At 39.2% G+C, this 18,486-nt stretch overlaps 1 protein-coding gene across 5 annotated transcripts in view; it reads right to left on the minus strand.

Moving 5' to 3' along the window:
* Positions 1-18,486, minus strand: part of USP37 (ubiquitin specific peptidase 37) — a 35,948-nt gene that overhangs the window by 11,927 nt on the left and 5,535 nt on the right. For all 5 annotated transcript variants that reach the window (XM_054209055.1, XM_054209057.1, XM_054209054.1 and 2 more), the window contains 13 exons: positions 17,253-17,434; positions 16,814-16,888; positions 16,146-16,243; positions 14,511-14,595; positions 13,421-13,582; positions 12,814-12,945; positions 10,711-10,834; positions 10,236-10,441; positions 8,957-9,074; positions 7,650-7,729; positions 6,125-6,289; positions 4,587-4,652; positions 3,793-3,943 (listed from right to left, as the gene is read on the minus strand). In XM_054209055.1, the coding sequence (XP_054065030.1) occupies positions 3,793-3,943; positions 4,587-4,652; positions 6,125-6,289; positions 7,650-7,729; positions 8,957-9,074; positions 10,236-10,441; positions 10,711-10,834; positions 12,814-12,945; positions 13,421-13,582; positions 14,511-14,595; positions 16,146-16,243; positions 16,814-16,888; positions 17,253-17,434 (1,644 nt within the window). The remainder of the gene's footprint in view (positions 1-3,792; positions 3,944-4,586; positions 4,653-6,124; positions 6,290-7,649; positions 7,730-8,956; positions 9,075-10,235; positions 10,442-10,710; positions 10,835-12,813; positions 12,946-13,420; positions 13,583-14,510; positions 14,596-16,145; positions 16,244-16,813; positions 16,889-17,252; positions 17,435-18,486) is intronic.

Consider the following 18,486-nt stretch of genomic DNA (forward strand, 5'->3'; position numbering starts at 1 on the left):
ACATCAGCTTTACATTTCTGTGGAGATTTTTTTCATTTATTTTATTAACCCCAGGGAGCGGGAGCTTGGCTCTGTCAACATTAAACAGATAGTTATATGGGACTCAATGGAGACACAACCTTTGTAGCTACATTCACTCCAAGGAATAACATTTAAATATAAACTACAACCAGTTTTTACAGGCCCTGTGGATTAACATTAACAAGGTAACTCTTCTCCGCTCCTTCCTTCAACACACGTGTTCCACCTTTAGGTTCTGATGAATCCTCAAGCCTCTGGCAAATCACTGCTAAAATACTGAGTTACAAATAGCAAAACTGCAAGCTTATTAACAGAGCAAGGTGAAACAGCAGCGTGAGAGTAACTGCACCTCAACACAGGGATGGAAGAATAGGAACTGAAATCAGGCTAGTCCAAAGAGCAATTAAAATTAGGTTTAGTGCTGCAGACTTGCCATACAAAATCTTACACGTGAGTCTGCAAACCAAGCAATGAAACAGTTAACGAAGGAAAGAGGGGATTATTCTTTCCAAAAGAGAACAGAATGACTTTAAATTGGAAGAAAGGAAAAACACTTCAGTCAGTCTGAATGTTTCCTTTTTTAGTTATTTTCCTAAAACTGATGCTCATCAACTCCTAAACCATACTGACTTGCAACTAATGGAGTAATTTCAATCATTTTGATATTAACTGTTAATCAGGAGATTAATCTCCATGTATACATATTTACACTACTTACCAAATGTTTACTTTTTTTTTTACTATATTATGTTAAAAATGGGGGGAAAATAGTTTCTATTAGAATCTACTTGCCCAGATCTTACTGCAAACTGCATTTAGATAGGTCTCAGAACTTTGTTAAAATAAACAAGGATACATTTTTACTGCCACTTTTTACGTAAATACAACAAGCTTTTGATAATCAAGACTAGTTTTATATAGCAAACATTTTGTATTAAAACTGGCTTATCAAACAAGATTAGCAAATGAATTAGCCAGCTATATCGGTTATTTCTAGACATCATGCCCTCCAAGAATTAGAACTGACAAATTTAAACCTCTCTCCTCACATCTATTCATGCACTGAATAAGGAAAGCCGAGTACCTGCTTTTTAAGTGTTCTGATTTCTTTCTCTGCACCTGTAGGCTACTAATGTCAAAACTGGTTTAGCTCTTCAGCAAACTCTAGTTCCAGGCACTTTGCCAACAACTACCACTAATTCAGTGGCTGGACTTTAAAGACTTGGCAGCATCTGTGCATTATTTGAATACAACTTTTCTATTAGAAATTATTTGCATAGATTTTAAGAAGCTTAGGCTCTAGGACAGCCTGCTTTAAATAAGTATTTTTAAGAAGTACTTCAAATCCTACTTCATCTGCAGAGGCAGCAATCACAGAAATGGCAGTTCTGCCCACTTTAGCTGGATAACTGCTATTTGCCTCTACAACCCCATGCTGTATACACCCGCTGTTCCAGCTGCTCTCCCGCGTGGCAGGACTGTTTTGCAAGCAGTGCCCCGCAGGGAATATACTGGCCATACGAAGTGACTGCCAAGCCCTTAATGCAACCCCATCCACAGCTGCTATGAGCGGCATTCCAAGGGAAACGGTGCAGCAGCAATGGCACTTGCAAGAACCAGGAGCGGGTCCTCCCAGGACAACACAGAGAAGGACAGAGGATCTGGTTAATGATGACAGATGGCTGGTCAGGCCTGTGGTTGAGGAGTGGCCAATGTGCATGGCCACAAAGAATAAAGTTACTTATGTGGAATCATCACCACCACTGTCTTTTTCCCACAACAGGCTGGAAAGCCTATAATTAATTTGCTATTCAAATTAACAGGCTTTATTCCCACAATTTCTGCACTCACAGGGCTTGTGCGATAGAGACTCCCTACACTTCCTCACAAACAAAACTCAAGGAAGAATCATTTAGAACAGTTTGGAATACTTTTTCTATGAGGGACTTCAAAGACAAGCTAGTTTCCTTCCCCCACCCGCAGCCAGCTATAGATGCGCCATGCAGGACAGCAGTTGCCTACCCTGTCCCTGAGAGCTTCAGCAAAGGGTTTTTCTACTTTCTCCCAAAGGAATCCATTCGATTCCTACACATCCTGAGCATCAGGAAGCTTTCCCTAATATTTAATCTAAAAATTAATGTCTGCAATTTAGTCTATTAATTTTTGTTCTATCCACCATGAGCATGGAAAACAACACAAGTGTTTCCATTCATTTCTTTCCCTTCCTCAAAGACACAAGCCCTGTTTAGGTTTCTCCTTAAACTAACGGCCAAAGTTCACTTGCCTGCTCTTTCCCCCCAAATTCTTCCTTTCTAGACCTCTGACCATTCATGCTTCTCTCCTCTGGCCCCTCTCCAATTAATCTATAACTCTTCTGGAGTTCAGAGCCCAAAGCTGGATGCAGAACTCTAGCTAAAGCTCAATGCTGAGGAAAAAAAAGGAAGGATTACTTCATGCAAACTGCGGGCTGTGCCTCTGTCTATACACTTGTGTTTTCAACCAGCCTGACCTTGTTATTGACTGTCACATTTTGGCTTTCCGAAGGCCCACTGCTTTCCCAGCTGTTCGCACCCCTCCCTGCATTTACAGTCGTTAGTCCTGCTAAGATTAGCACGTTTAGCCTGTTCCTACTGAACAACCCCTCCTATTTTTAGGTAACTTCTCAGATTTGTCAACATCATTCTTAACTGTAGTTCTGAGCTTCAACATACTTGCAGCCCTTACCAGCTCTGGGTCTTCTGAAAATTTAATACTCATTATCTGTTTTATCATTTATTAAATACTGAGTGGATGAGGATCCTCCCTTGGTTTGATCTTCCCATCAGATCAGAAACTAGACATCTACCTCCTGTTAGATCTACTGTTCTCATCTACTGTTAGATCTACTAACATCTACCTACTGTTATTCAGCCAGGCTTACCCCTGTCCTTTCATGCCATAATCAAGAACACAAGTCTACACTTGATTGAAATAACCCTATGAACATTGTCAAAAACTTTAGAGAAGCTGAGATGCAGGACACTTCTCCTAAGCACTAGGCCTGCAATACCCTAACAGAAGAAAGTGGTACTGCAAGATAATCCTCTAAGCTTCTTGCTTTCCCTTCTGAGTCATCATTCTTCTCCAGATAACTCCCCTACCTGCTAATACACTGTCCTGGTTGAGGGAAAAAAAATCTTCGCAACACTAATGTTAGTCACAATGAAGTGCTCAAAAGCAATTTGAAGTTAACAGTGCCTTTATATCAATGAGCTCGATCTCTACACATTTCTATGTGCCCACCTCCAAAGACTGATAACTTCAGTTTCTAAAAGCCTTTAAAAAGCCACACTTGAAAGGGGACACAGACTGGATGTGCAAGATGTTCTCCCAACCAAATATTTTGCCTAGCCCAACTTGTACTGGATCTAATTTAATCAAGGACTTTACTGCATAATTTTATTATTGACAGCCCATTATACTTCAGCCTGGAAATGTTACTGGTGAAAGTTACCCAAAGGACTGATAGAACTGCTAAGCAGCTGGTATCCATAACCTGAAAACTCAAGTGCAGTTGCAACGCAATTACCTCTGTTCCCAGTGGGAACCCAAGACAACTGTACAGAGAAGCCAATTCGCAAAGCACTCCCTTCCAGCATTGCAGTGCTAATTAGGAGAAAAAAATATTATCTTACATCAATTTTACCCATAGTCTATGCTAAGAAAAGCACAGGCCAGACATAAGCACATATAGGATCTATGTACATGAAAGTCTGTGGTTTTTCCCCTTACCTTTTCTGGCTCTTCTTGCAGTTGTTGCTGATCTCTACTCTGTATGTTACACAACCTTTGGCTATGAGCAACAGAGCGCTTCAACGGCTCATCATCACTGTCAGAATCTACATAGAGCGCTGCAGAGCTCTTTGACTTGAAAGTGTATTTTCTGTAAATTAAAAACGCGGTTATAAAAACTTTATAGCATTATACAAATCTGTTTTGAAGTAACTACTAAAGAAGCGTTACACCCAACTTTCACATTGCAGGCTGGTACAATTTGGGGAACAAACTGAAACAATTGACACTGAAATTAAATTACCATTGCAGGCAGAGTTTTCAGAAAAGGTATATTTTACTAGGTTAACTGACATACCTACTTCAAGCCTGCAACTTGCAACTACAAATGCAAGCTACTTTAAGATAGCTGGCACTGACAAATCATCTGTACAAACTAAATCCAGTTCGCATTCTGATGCTCGGCCTTCTGTCCGAAAAACAAACAAAAAAAAAAATCATCTTTGCTTACTTACAAGTCCCCAGAGGTTCTCTAAAGAAATGCTAAGGTGACCATGTCAATTAGGCAAATGGTACCATTGATATTAACTTCAGCTAGCATGTAACACTCCGATATGAAAAAAGACAGTAGCTGAAATAATTTACTACAATAGAAAAAATATAAAAAAATGGAAAGTAAAGAAAATAAGTAGAAAAAGCGGAAAAATTAAAGAATAATAATTAGAAAGCTTTAAAAAGCCTTAAAATTATCCCATGAAACCCCAGGCCATAGGCATTCCAGAGCTATAACTCACCTACAAGGTGTGGAAGTGCTTACAGTACAGGAATTCACCATTTGGGAGGCTTTCAACGGACGGGAACTATTAAAAAAGCAAAGTATTTATTGCAGCAGTTACAGTCTTTAAAAAAATAAGTGTTTACTTGTCTGCTATGCATGCAAATCCATGACCAAAGAAACAAGTAGAATACCATCATGTACTTGCTAATTGCTTAGATTTAGAGTAATAACTCCATCATGCTATAAATATACAACAGTTGTTCAAAATCATATATAATTCTTTAAACTTGATTCACTTCTTAGTGATGCACCCTTAGGGACAAGCTCACAAATTAAAGGCTTTGGGCTCCCATGTCAAGACAACTCATTCCTTTATTTTTTATTCCCACCAACACTTGAGTTCCTGCTCCCAAACCACAGTCTCCTGCTGCTGTCTGGATCAGCCGGTTTTCTGGCATGTCCCACATCTCCGTTTCTCCTCCCTTACCTAGATTCTTCTAAACAAACTTCCTGCTCCATTTAATCCTTTCATGGGCTCCTCAAAGTCCACCACTGTCACTACACATCTATCCACCAGATGGCTGCCAACGCAGAAATCTTTCCTAATCTTCCCCCTCAAACCAGGGCTGCGTCTCTCCAGCCTCCTTACCCTTCCACTCTCTGGTCAATCAGAATGGTTTCAATGACAAAAAAAAGCCATTGGAAAGCTATTTCAAACATATTTTCAAGTATTTCTGCTCTGGTTAGCTTGTTTGTTGTGTTTAAGATTTCTATTGTTAAAGCAAACTCTTGTAAAACATCCATGTAAATCTCAAACGTCACTGAACATTCAGCACAAGAACACATGCCACACTGCTAAACATACACACCAGATGTGTCCTAACTCACTACGACTACCATGGTTATGTCACTAGGCAGGGACCGTAAGAGACCTGAGGGTTTCCTGTTCCTTATTCTGCCACAGACTTCCTATGTGACAACTGGCACATTTAATCTCTGTGTCTCAGGACAAGCTGCTGTACAGAAATAACTGTCACGGGGAAAAGGAGAGAGTATTTTCAGCATGTGAAGTGCTCAGATACTACAGTGGCACAGGAAAGACAATGAAAAATGAATGACGGCACAGGAGGGGTTAAGTGGAAATTAGCAGAAAAAGGTAGGATGTTATGTTTAGCTCCTGAGCATAATATTAAACATGCTGTGAAGGGAAAAGTAATCCAGATTGTTTTGGACCAAGAGGCATAAATTTTAGAAATTACTAACAGAAGCTCTCTTAAAAAGGATAGAAAGTTATTTTCAAGGACAGTGAAGAATATTATTTTACCAAATATTCCCTAGATAATGCCCCACCAACTCTTCCTACCGTTTCTATCATGCTTCCTTTCCCTGCGTGTTCTCATGACGGCATCACTACAAACTAGCAGCGCACATCTGAAGCGGCATAATTTTAACGTTTCCTTGCCCAGGCATCTTCTGGAGGAGATCTAACAACTGCCTCCCTTGTGGCACATATGCTTGACACGGCACGGATCAAATCACAAGTTGTACACTTACATTGCAGAATGGACGCTCCATCCCAGCGTCAGCGGCAGCCGAGTGCTTTCCGTGCAGTGTGAGAGCAGGGTTAAGTATCTTGGAATAACCACCTGCTGCCCGACTTTATGATTAAGAGACAATGCTACATTGAAGCTGTATCGTTTCAGATGAAGAATCAGGACCCTGAGAGATATAAGAGAAGGACAAATGTTCATCTCAGGACAGAAATCAGAGAAAACCTATTCAAAATCCAAGTAGCCCTGTTTACAAAACGCATTCCCCTGACTGTAAACCAGATTATTACTTTGGGGTGGTAGGGAAACACAATCCATCTCTTATCTGGCAAGAGACAGGTAATTACTCTCCTGTCCATCACTCAACTATGTGCAAGGCGCAGAGTGCAGACTCTGCTGACTCAAGAGCCTTCCTGCTTTGATCTGTATCACCTTGATCTTCACTCAAGCAGAAGCAAGCAGCTCTCACCAAACTCATTATTTCTACGACACAGCGAGAGGCAGGAAACAATCAAAATATTACCATTATAGGCCAGAATACTAGTATATTACTCCCAGATATTCAAGACTGTGATGGAGGGATCACACAGGTACCCAAATCTGCGGAGGAACTGTGCCCAGTGCAAGACGTGTACTCGGTTTCTCTGTCACAACACTTTCTCTTAGAAAGAGCTTTTGATCACAACAGCATAAAGAGCCTGAGAAGGCCTCCTTACACTGAATCTCATCCCTTATGCTGCACTTTGTACTGCCTGTTTTGATCATGCAGCTGTATCCTCACCAATGTTGGGCTAATATTCAAAACCTTTGACAAGGCTTTTGCAGTGCTAGCATAAATACACTATTTAAGCAAAACGCAAGCTAACTACCAAGTTACTGGGTTCAGTATGAGCATACCTGGGACAAGGACATAGGCCGGATAAAGTCATCCAACAGACTCTTTTAGCTTTACATACCAAGAGAAAGTGATCCCTATCTCCAAGCACTTCCACTCTAAATAATGATCTAAACCCAGCCACGAGGTCAGAATCTATTGAGCATGCCATTAACCCCCACAGTGTCCGCCTTCTTCCTCAAAGTGCCAGGCTTACTGAGACAGAAAACAGGTATCAGCATGGGAAGAATTAATTGATCAAAGCAGAACACTCTATATACCTTCTGGCACTAACACCTCCAACTCAGTCCTGCCCATCATGTCAGCTGAGCACAAAATATTAACATTACAGAATACATTTACTGTTTCCGCTTCCCTTACATCCCAGAAACCCCCCAAAAAGGGGAAGGGGAAAACTCAGGCCTCCTTGTATAGCAACAGGGAGGAAGAAAGAAGGGTTGCAGAGGGTGCTCAAGAGAGGTTCTTTCGTGGGAAACTGAAGAACAGCGTGAAGACTACTGGCTGCATGTGCATCTTCCTCACACACTGCCCACCACACATGCTGTCCTTTCCCAGCTTTACTCTTCGAGGGACTTCTGCTTGCACTTCTGTAACACGTGCTTCCAGAAAGAGAGGAACAGATGTCAACATTTACCTGGGAAGCCTGTTGAACTTGTGTGTGACAACAGCAGACTTCCCATTGCACTTCTCACAGGAATACTCGATCTCCTCTGCCTGTTTGAGGGAACAGAAAAATGACTAGTGGAACAAGAGACAGGGCAAACAGATCTCAACAGAAGGCACATCACTTTTGGCTGTTACAGAAGCTCTTCAAAACACCAGTTACACTTAAAATTGTAATAACCTTCAATATGACCTTACAAGAGGGCATCCGCTAAGAGGACAGGTAACAGAGCTTACAATTCAGCAACATACCCACTAAAACAGCTGGAATTTTTACTGCAAGTCTGTTGCAGACCAGTGAATTAGTCACAGTTCAGACAAATTAACTTCCAAAGAGAGGGGACAATCTTGCAAGGCTTACAGTTTTCTCTCTTATAGACAGCTCTTTTTTTCCCAATAACCTTTGGTGGAACGTAATTTGCCATGAAGTTTTCTCTCTCTTGTTCAAAATGTCAACTTTGTTCCTGAAAAGCTATCCTCATCTGAACTTTTCAAGGATATGCTGCACCAGAGTAGTTTTGAACAGACGGCAAAAGGGGAAGTACTACTGTGCTGAAATTATGTGACTTAGCCATCAAACATTTCTACAGCCCTTTTCTTTAAGTGAGGCCAAATGACGCCACTATAATTTTTTTTTTTAATCCTAAGACCTCCATCAGCTTTTAGAAGAGCTAAGTCCGTGAATTATTCTATTTATTGAAAACACTATCTGTAAATGGAGAAAAAACAAAGGTCTGTCCCAACATATGACAAAATACAACGCTAATTCACAGACGTAAGGCTCATTTTTAGCCTTCATAAACCTCACCTTGAAGCTCTACTTGCAAGATGAGCATCCACATATTACAACTATTTTTTTAATTATTATATCTGCATGACCTTTTTCCTCCATGCTAATTTAGGCCAGCACATAAGCTGTTGGAAGCATCCTAGCCCAGGAGAGGAAGCAGCAATTCCTGTGTGATTATCTCAATCTGACAGCCTCCCTTCTCTCCTTTGTATTTGTTTACGCCTCTGCTCTCCCACCACAAAATGGGGAAGTTTACCTATTTCACAGCAGTATTGTAAGGATCAGTTAAATTCTGCACATCGTTTTAGAACAAAAATTCCTGTATACTGTTAATGTACAAACCTCAAAAAAGTGCAAAGTTAATTATTTCACGTGCCTGCAATCACTGCCACAGAAACTAATAATTAGCTATACAATCAAAATTTCCATACTGTACATAACCTACACATACTCCACAGTGAATAAAAACAACCCCAAAAACTATTTACCCGAAAGAAGAGGTCAAGGGAATCCTGGATTGATCGAGAAGGAAGCAATTTCTTTCTTCGAGGAAGGTCAATGGAGAGGTCATTAAACTGTTCTCGTTTGGTGATTGTTTCACCACACCTAAAAAGAAACACGCTTATGTAACTCTGATGAAACATATATTTTATTAATTAATGACAACTTATATTTTTTAGGCTAAAGTAACTAACTTCCCAGTAAATATGTACCTCAATCTATTTTTACTTACCCAAATGAAACTGCTTGATGCTTATGAAAAAGGTGAATTTTGGGATTTCGCTTTGATGCTTTAGAAGTTGAAAGAAATGTTTATGCAAGGGTAAGAACAAAAAAAACACAGACTGCTTTGGAGAGGCAAGTGATCAGGTATACAAGAAGTTAAAGTGACTGCTATGTAGCTGAACACACCTTCTTAATTCAGCACTCTTAGGGGAAGTGAGTCCAGCCCAGAAGAAAGAAAAGCATAGAAATACTTTCAAACTGGTTTTAGAAAAAAAATAGAAGAGTCCCTCTAAAAAAAAAAAAATATTCTCAATTTTCTTCTGCTTTTTTTTTTGGGGTGGGGGGAGAGGAGAGGGCAGGGAAGACCCTACAGTCATTTGTCTTCAATAATTATTACCTGCATGCAATTTACTTTTTATTATTTTAGGGAACTAATGCAGTACACACAAAGTAATTCTCCCAAATATGTGTGCTCGTGAAAGCTCTGTGGAATGCAAGTATCCTGTATGGGAATCTGCTGCACAGGTCATACACAATTAATGCCCAGACATATTGGGTTACATCTTTTCCGCAATAACCTAGAGAGACAGAAGAAAATGCCATTCCCTGGAAGTCCTTAGAAAGAACAAATTAAAAACATGGCTTCCCTTGGTTTTTTTTTTTGTGGGTTTGTTGTTGTTGTTTTGTGGGTTTTGGGTTTTTTTTGTTTTGTTTTTTAAGAGGAAATATTACTTGGCTGAAACCCTGTTTTCTCTCTATTATCATATAACCGGTACACAAAAAGCAAATCACAGAGGGTTTACACTGTGTAAGTAATAAAGAACTAGATGGTATGAGACTGTTTAAAGACGACTTGTAGCAGCAGACAGCAGGGTGTGCGGTTTACAGCATTTCTAGACCACGGGATATTTCCTAAATATCTAGCTTTGGAAAAAGCATAGCTCTTAGTTCCAGTTATAGCCTTCAGATGAAGTCACGTAAGATGGAAACACTTCCCAGTCTTTTAAAGTAAGTGTGAGAAAAGCTCTCAAGCATACTTACATTTTGCAAATGATAGAATGCTGAACCTCAAACTCTAAGTTACTGATAACCGGACACGTGTAAACTTTGGTGGCTGAGAGGTCATCAGAAGCCCGTCCAGGTGAGTTATCCTCATTAGGGACTGGCTCACTCTTCCAAGTTTTGTTTAATTTTTCCATGTCTTCCTTCAGCTGATCCAGACACTGGCTCAAGAACTCATGTGCATCCTAGAAAGGGGGTAAACTCATCAAAGTGATTTTGTACAACTTTATTCAGTATCTTTCTCTCAAACACACACAGGCTGGGAAAATTATGTTTTAGTCCATCGCATTCAGCACTACTAAAGCAGTTCTGCTTTAACAAACAGCAGGCAATTGTTGTCATTCAACCAAAAGCTCAAATCACTGTCAAATAGAGCTGAAGCTTGACAGGATTCAATGCAGTCCAAACACTGAACAAATTACACATAATTGTTTCTAGACAATATGATACTTACATTCTGCATGTACCCAGAAAATCTTTCTGCAGTAGCTGAAATGGCACTTTTCACCTTCTTGAGCAGCTCTTTCTTAACCTCAGGGCTGCAGACATCCTTTTTAGCAAGCAGATGGGCAAAACGTCTGCAGAAGTCAATGCAATGAAACACTGATTGGCTTTCCAGGACTTTAGAGAAACAAAATAAAACTCACAATACCTCATTTTAAGAGTCTCTAAAAGCTTTTCTCCTGTGATAAGTGGTTTAGGGATTCTGTATGAAAATATCTCATATATAATTAACCTTTTCCATTTCAAGTATTTTGAAATCTCATTTGAGGCCATCATTGGAACAGGATTCAAATGAACACAAAAATTCCACAATCTTTTAAGGTAAAGCGAAGAGCCTCATAAAGTTCTGTAAACTTATTTCTGCTATGTCTTTTACAATGAGAATAAAAAGCCCTCAATGTGAAAACATTTGTACTGACTGGAGATATGAAATCACATGGCACCAAAATTAGCAACACAAAATCATTAGATTCTACTTGCATGGCCAGATTGGTTTCTATTTATTTTTTTATTTTTAAATTTCCACTCAGTTTCAAGCCTTACTTCTTTTGTCAGTAAAACATTACAACAGAGTAGAAAAAGCTGTAATATGAGGAGTTGCTTGGCTCAAGCTACATATAGTGTTACCGGTAACTTTGTTAAAACACTGTTGAAATTGACTTCACCTGTGCCTCTCAGTTATTGTGATTTAGTTATCTTTTACAGCTGCTTTACAATTTCACAGGAAATACACACCCAATATACTCCAAGTACAACAGTTTTGGTCATAGCACATACATGGGAAGGTGATGGGAAGATGTCAAGTTCCACAACACACAGACAAAATAGACAGAAGAGACCTGTGCAATCCCCTCCTACACCAAACCAACAACTAATACTCAATTACCCAAAGACTGATCAGTTCACTGCCGCTCAACAAGTTTCTGCCATTCTGCTGAGCTACAGTGTGTGCTCTCCTAACCCTCTACAACCGCTCAGTGAATCATCTTAGGAAACATGCCTTTTTTACCACAAAGCAGTTGACAGGCAATCCCTTTTCAACCAGAAAAATATTCATCATGTTACATCAAGTGCCCATACCCAAACCAACAGATGCCAAAGCAGATGCTACTGAGCACCAACTCTGACTTGTTGTACTTGGGCACAGGATTGCACGCAGCCCTCCATCAGAGGTAAACGGCATAAGCTCTACCCACAGTTTACCATTAGGTGTGTGGGGCACAAGCTTCAGAGGTCTTTCTACAAAAATTAGGGAAAGGACATTTCAAGAGGCATGTGGAACGGCCTCTGATCCTGAGTAGGGTAGGAAGAGTTCAAGGCGGCACAGCAAAAATAGAAATGACCCCAAAAGATATAAAGCACTAAAATGGAAACAGAAATGGTTCTGATAATCCTGAATCTTGTTTAGTGAGAGAAAATAAACAAAGAGCATATGTAATAAAAATCCCAAATGGCAGAGAGCGCAGTACATTGAGCAAACAGCGGTCCGTCTTTCTGACGGACATACAATGGAATCCAAATGGCACAGGAATTAAAAATTTCAAAGAGAAAAGAGTTTTACATGTTACAGAAACCTTTGGAGTTTCTTGACATGAGGTTTGTCTGAACTAAGAGTTCAGCTGAATTTAGAAAAAGATTAAGTATGCAGAACTCGAACACTCTCCACAGTTACCAGACAAAGTATTTTCCAAAAAGGCATTAGCCCTCACGTATCAGGTGAGGTTTGTGACCAGCTTAAACCCAAGCTGGTAATGTTTTAAAAAGAAGTTATTCTGCCTCTGTTTATTTTGAAGTTTCTTGTATGTTCTTCTGAAGCGTTTCACTCTGCCACTAGAAATACAGTAGAAGATATAAAAGACTGCCTGTAACTCAGCATTGCAATTTTTAAGAGCCTACTTCCTATTTCTAAAGTAAAACTCCAAAATACAGAGAGCTCTAGGATTTATTTATTATCTACACATGCAAATCACTCTCCACAAAGGTGCTTCAGTATTACAAGACTAGTTTCTCAGTAATGAAAGAGAAAATATCCTTCACAGAAAATGAGTTTTACCTGATAAGCGCATTGAGTGGAATTTTTTTCCATGGGATACCCTGCTTGAGCAAATCATTAGCAAAAGACTGAATTGAAAACAAGGACTGTAGAATGGCATTCATATAGCAGGTGTTTCCCAAGTTTGAAAATCTGAAAAAACAGAAGATTGAATGTGGTATGTATGTCAATGTGTAAACATGCCAGCATTAAACACAACACTACTAACATACAGGACATTCACCCCAGCCACTCCCCACAAAGTTTCTGATAGGAGTTGTCCTTCTGCCTTTCAGGCTAAGCTGAAAACTCACAGGAGGCGGCATTTATCAGGAAGGCATCCATGAGTTCCTACCATCAAAGTTTTAAAAAAATGTGTGTATATACACAAGGTAGAGGAATCAATCAAGAAAGTATAGGAAAGGAACATGAATTACCTGAAATTATTATATCTCTAAAATTCACAGGAAGTAAACGTAAGAATACATATTTTCCAAACTAGAAAAAGTGTTCCCTGCCTCAGTGTTCAATAATTTCAGGATTTTTTTTTTCATTAAATAATTATAACAAGAATGTGCATGTTCTGGTGATCAAAGTATGCATGCTAGATAAAGAAAATTAAATTCACCCTTGTAATTGTTGCTGAGGATGGGTGGAAAGGGGCACTCGGGGTTTGTTCCACCCTGTGTAATCTTGATTAGATCTCATTTTTTTAACAGAAAGAGGGGCAGGCTGAGAAAGAAATCCCAGGCTTCTTTTAGCTGAAGGTGTCTGGCTGGATACAGTAGACCTAAAAACATAAAAGGATAAGAAGTGTAAGATTTCTAATGCTCTTAAATAGCTGTAGTCTATGACCCTGGAATTGTACCACTGTAGGAGACAAGGACTGGTAAAGCCACAAGGTAACTGGCATGTGTCATAATGTGGAAGAGGTGAGACAGAGAAATTCTTTCCAGAGCACTTAAATACTTTGGTTAAATTTCCTTACATCCACAGGTGTGCACGCAGTGTAACCAAGTCTTTTGTCTTTAAATTATTTAACAATTCCCCCCACTATATGATGAGAGGACGAATGACTGTGTAGCATGAGATCACCACTCCTAAGATAAGCTTAAAATTCACAACTGGACCAGAGTCTTCATTTTCAGTCTCTTGTTCTTGTAACCTAATCGCTCCAGACCTCAGTCCCTCATGTGTAAAGCACAGACAATGCTTCTTTTCTTCCTTGTTCTTATATCTCATCTATCTAGGGCAGAGACCAACAGTTTGACTGCACAGTGTCTAACACAGAAGAATCCCAACCTCAGCAGGATTCAGTATTACTAAAATACTGTTATCAAAATATAGTTTCAAGCCATTTATCTACTTTGGAAAAATGAAGCAAGGATTCATTCTAAAGTTCCGGAGTTTATACGGAATTTGAACCACCTGGAGTTCAGATATCATCTGGATTGCTCATTCACAATGACTATTATAGATGTCGGTGATTTTAGAAAGTCTATCTATTGCAAGCAATAACTGGAGTTTGTAGATTTAACTAGAGCAATTGTAGCCACCTTGAATACCTAGATTATACTTCTGGGGAAAAAAAGATAATATATATACACATTTTATGCATATAAGCTATATACCATAATATAAACACACAAGAAACCAAAGATCCTAATTCCTGGGAAAGAACTGTCATTTGCAGTTCATGCCAGTGAAATCAGTCCTACCTGTCCACGGTGGAACTGCCAGTGGAGTACTCTTTTGATGAGGACCGACTACCATAAAAGGATGATGACTGCAGTGGTAAAATACCTTGAAAAACAGAGAGAGAGGGGCAGGTCATTTTGTTCAAGGTAACTCAGCTATTTATTCAATATACAACTTGTTTACAAGTATTGAGTCAAAAGGTTTAAAAACCCTCAAATATTGTTTTCCAGAATTGGTTGGGAAAGAACTAACACACATACTGAGAAGTACTAATGTGAATATTAATCATACGTAAGTAAAGACACGCTGGAGTTTTAATTGAATTTAATAGCATAATCTCCACCAAATCCAAACTGTGATACGAAACATTAAAAAGTGATTGAATCATCTTAACTACCTGAAAGATAATAAATATCCACCTTTTGTTCAAATATACCAGATACACATAACAGAAAACTCACTAATGATTTCCAATACAGTGTTCTCAAAATTCAAGGTAAATATGCAGAAGCGAAAACAATTTCTCTTCCCACTCCAGATTCCGCAGTAAATTACTATATGCCTGGGGCAAAATACGATTGCTTCATTGTTCTGATATCACTGTGTCAAATCCTGAGACTCTTAATGCCTCAGATGGTGCCATATATAAAAAGATGCTCTCAAGCATCAAAAAAACACCTATTGTGGTGAATCACAGCATAATTCAGTTTGGATAATGGAGAAACGTTTGCGTCTATCCCAGCTTGAAGTGGTTTGAGCCACGCAACTTTCAAAAATGCAGATATATGAAGGGAGTTTGCAATACTGTTATGTGAACTTGCAGGTATACACTCACAGATTCTAATTTTGACTCTAAAGAGCAAACTAGATTTTCGTTCAGAGATAAACATTCACGTTACTGGCTCCTCCAGCAACATGTTTGTGCATCAGAGCTGCACTAAAAAAAAGAATGCATTCAGCAACATTCCCCATAAAAACAGATCTGGAATGCATTCTCCTTTATGGGAAAAGAGGTTCCGTATTTACTAGTAAAACTGAAGAATGGTGCTGCTTACCAGCTTATGTACATAGCGTCAATACTTTTATATTGCCTATCAAAACCATGTCACACACCAGTATTCAACAGAACTTTGTTACAAACAGAACAAAAAGTCCTGGCCCCGAAGAGTCCCCCCTCTTAAGTTCTGGGGAAGAGATAGGGAAGTAAAAGCAAGCAGTACACACTTTCAGCACAAAAACCAGCCTACAAATCATTTGGGCATTAACAGCAAAGGAGACCTTTAAAAATAAACAAGAAAGCAAGCAAAAAGGAAATCCTTAGGTGTTTACAGGAATCACCTCCCAAGGGGAAGGGCAGCTCGGAGCAAAGTTTGAACCTGCTTGTTGGATTTTCAAACAAGGCGGCACATGGGCTGGCATTGGCGCCTAAGTATAAAGGTCAGGGTCACACTAGAGCAGGCTAGGCTTTGAAAACAAAGGCAAGCTGTTTGCATCTCATATATGGCTCTGTGGGAAGCAAGAAAGTTAGTGGCACAGGGAAAGCAGATTAGGAAAACCACCTCTGCAGCAACTTCTAAACTAATATCAAATGGGTAAAATTGTAGTGGTCAAAGCCAGATATCATTTGGCTTTACTTTTTTTAATTTTTTTTTTACCTGATGTCCTATTTTCCTCTGCCTGCTTCAGATTCAACTGTTTTTCTCTGCTGCTGTTCAAGTACTTCCATGCTGGATCACTCAAGGCTTTATTATTCCTACAGATAAACAAAAGTGGAAGTCAGTGCAGTTATAGAAGATACAGGATATTCCTGCTTGATATTTACAACTTGTTTTAAAGCATTTCTCTTCCGTCACCTTCAATACTTGACTATGGAACTGTTAAACTTTACTCGCAGATAAGTTTAACCAATTGATTTAAAGAGGCTTTCTTACTTATGGTTAAATGTGATTTCAAACACAGCGAGCTTATTCTCCAAATGGCAATTTCCCTTTATGAATTTCGTTTTGTAAAGGGTCAGAGTTCAATAAAGAAGGTACCAATTGCTATACATATATAGCATCTATGACAATCCTGACTACACTGAGAAAAGAAAGATGACACAAAATTTGCATGTGCTAGTTCCTGTAAAACAACTGCTAGAGCAGGTTATATTTCCCTCATTAATCCTGAATGCAAACCCCATTTCAAGCACCCTGTGTGTTCAGAAGTTGACTATTGGCCTGTACCATGTTGCTGAGATAGCAAATACTCAAGCATTCTTTTCAGAAAAAGTTATCTTTACAAACAAAGAAGGAGTTTAAAACTAGAAAAAACGGTTACTTACGTTGAAGAATCATTCTCTTTGGGATAATCTTCACTCATTTCTGAACCAGGAAGTTGTGTTCTTTTCCTCTTTTCACTGATAACAGAAAATTTTTGAAGTGGTCATTCTTTCAGAAAGGCTACTAAGTGATCCTCTTCCAACTGCCCAGAACTCCTCAATGCTTTCTGTGCATTTTGCACCTATCTTCCACAATCTCTACTTTCATAAAACAGCATACAGAGAAGAATTTGCTCTGCCCAACTCTAAGTTGTTGATAAAGCTCCAGTGCCAGTACCAGCCAGAGGCTAGAAAAGCACGTATTAACATCCTGTTAAAAGCAACAGTAAAACCAGAGGAAGAAACACATTCCCTTCTTACTTCTAGGGGTACTGAGTTCCGCCTGCAGCTGTATAAAGAGCTAAATTTTAACCATATCATAACAAGAGGATAACACTCCTACCGATTCTCCAACAAGCTTGTTCTGTGAGGGACTGATGACGCAGGAGATGCTGAAACATTCACCCTGTTGCTAGGTGTTCCAGTTCCAGCAGAATTCTTAACAGATGCTCTGGCTGGGGTACCCAGCACCTTGCGAAATGTATTTTCCTCCTTACTTTCCACAGTCACTCTTTTGGGAGGAGTCTGCAAAACCAAAGCGGAGTGGGAAACAACCAAAATAGTGATAAATATTACCATCTTTAGTCTAATCTAGCATTTACACCACTGCTTTACTTGCTACAGTGTAGCATCCAAAAGCAGAAAAATGCTACTTGCAAAAGATTAAAAGAGTTTAACACTAATTAGACACAGGTAAAATTTTGACGATATCAGTGCAAGTCATAAACATGAAACTCTACTGCAGCAACCAATTTCCCTTCTGACTTTCCAACGGTAGGTCAGTTAACTTTAGTTCTTAAAATCTCCTTTATGTGCTTTGACATTACAAAATCCAAGGCATGATTCCTAACTATCCCCAGATCAATCCTGAGCGGTATTAAAGAACAAACAAACAAAAAAACCCAATAGCAGCCGTATTAAAAACCACACAATTAGAACAGTGCCCTGACAGCCCTGGGCCAAGCAGGTGCCACATGTAATGCAATGGAAAGAGCTAACAGCTGGTTGACTAAGGAATGCTGGTCAATTTTGACTTGAAAACTAAACATGTCTAATCTTAACACTGTATACACAGCCTTAGAGTTTTTATTGTGAGATTGCCTTTAAGTAACATGTAAAGTTTGTTTTGGGACAACGTCAAAAATATTCTCCCTCAGGGCGGTAATACAAGTGTATTCACAGAGATAACACAGAAAATTAAAGCCGGTAGATACACCATGAAATCTGTGTTATGCAGGGAGAAAAGGAAGAACCAAAGTATTTTTAAGGAGAACCATTTTCAGGGAAAAGTCTGCAAAATTTACACAAAAAACTGAGCAGACTGCCACAAATTCAATAACTTTATTCCGATACAAAATTGGGTGAGCAGTTTTTCAATATACACATTTGGCTGAAGTCTGCTTAAACTCATTAAGACCTATGCTGACTATAACACATTCAGTTGCTATGTAAGGTGTTCAGTATAAACAAAGAGATATTCATAACTACGTGAGAAGCAAGTCTTAATCGTGTACTTTTCCCTCTATTTCTGCTCCTTCACTGCCTGACTGATAGCTCAGCACGAAGAACACATTCTG

The sequence above is a fragment of the Rissa tridactyla genome, chromosome 7, assembly GCF_028500815.1.
Source record: "Rissa tridactyla isolate bRisTri1 chromosome 7, bRisTri1.patW.cur.20221130, whole genome shotgun sequence".
In the NCBI taxonomy this organism is placed as follows: Eukaryota; Metazoa; Chordata; class Aves; order Charadriiformes; family Laridae; genus Rissa; species Rissa tridactyla.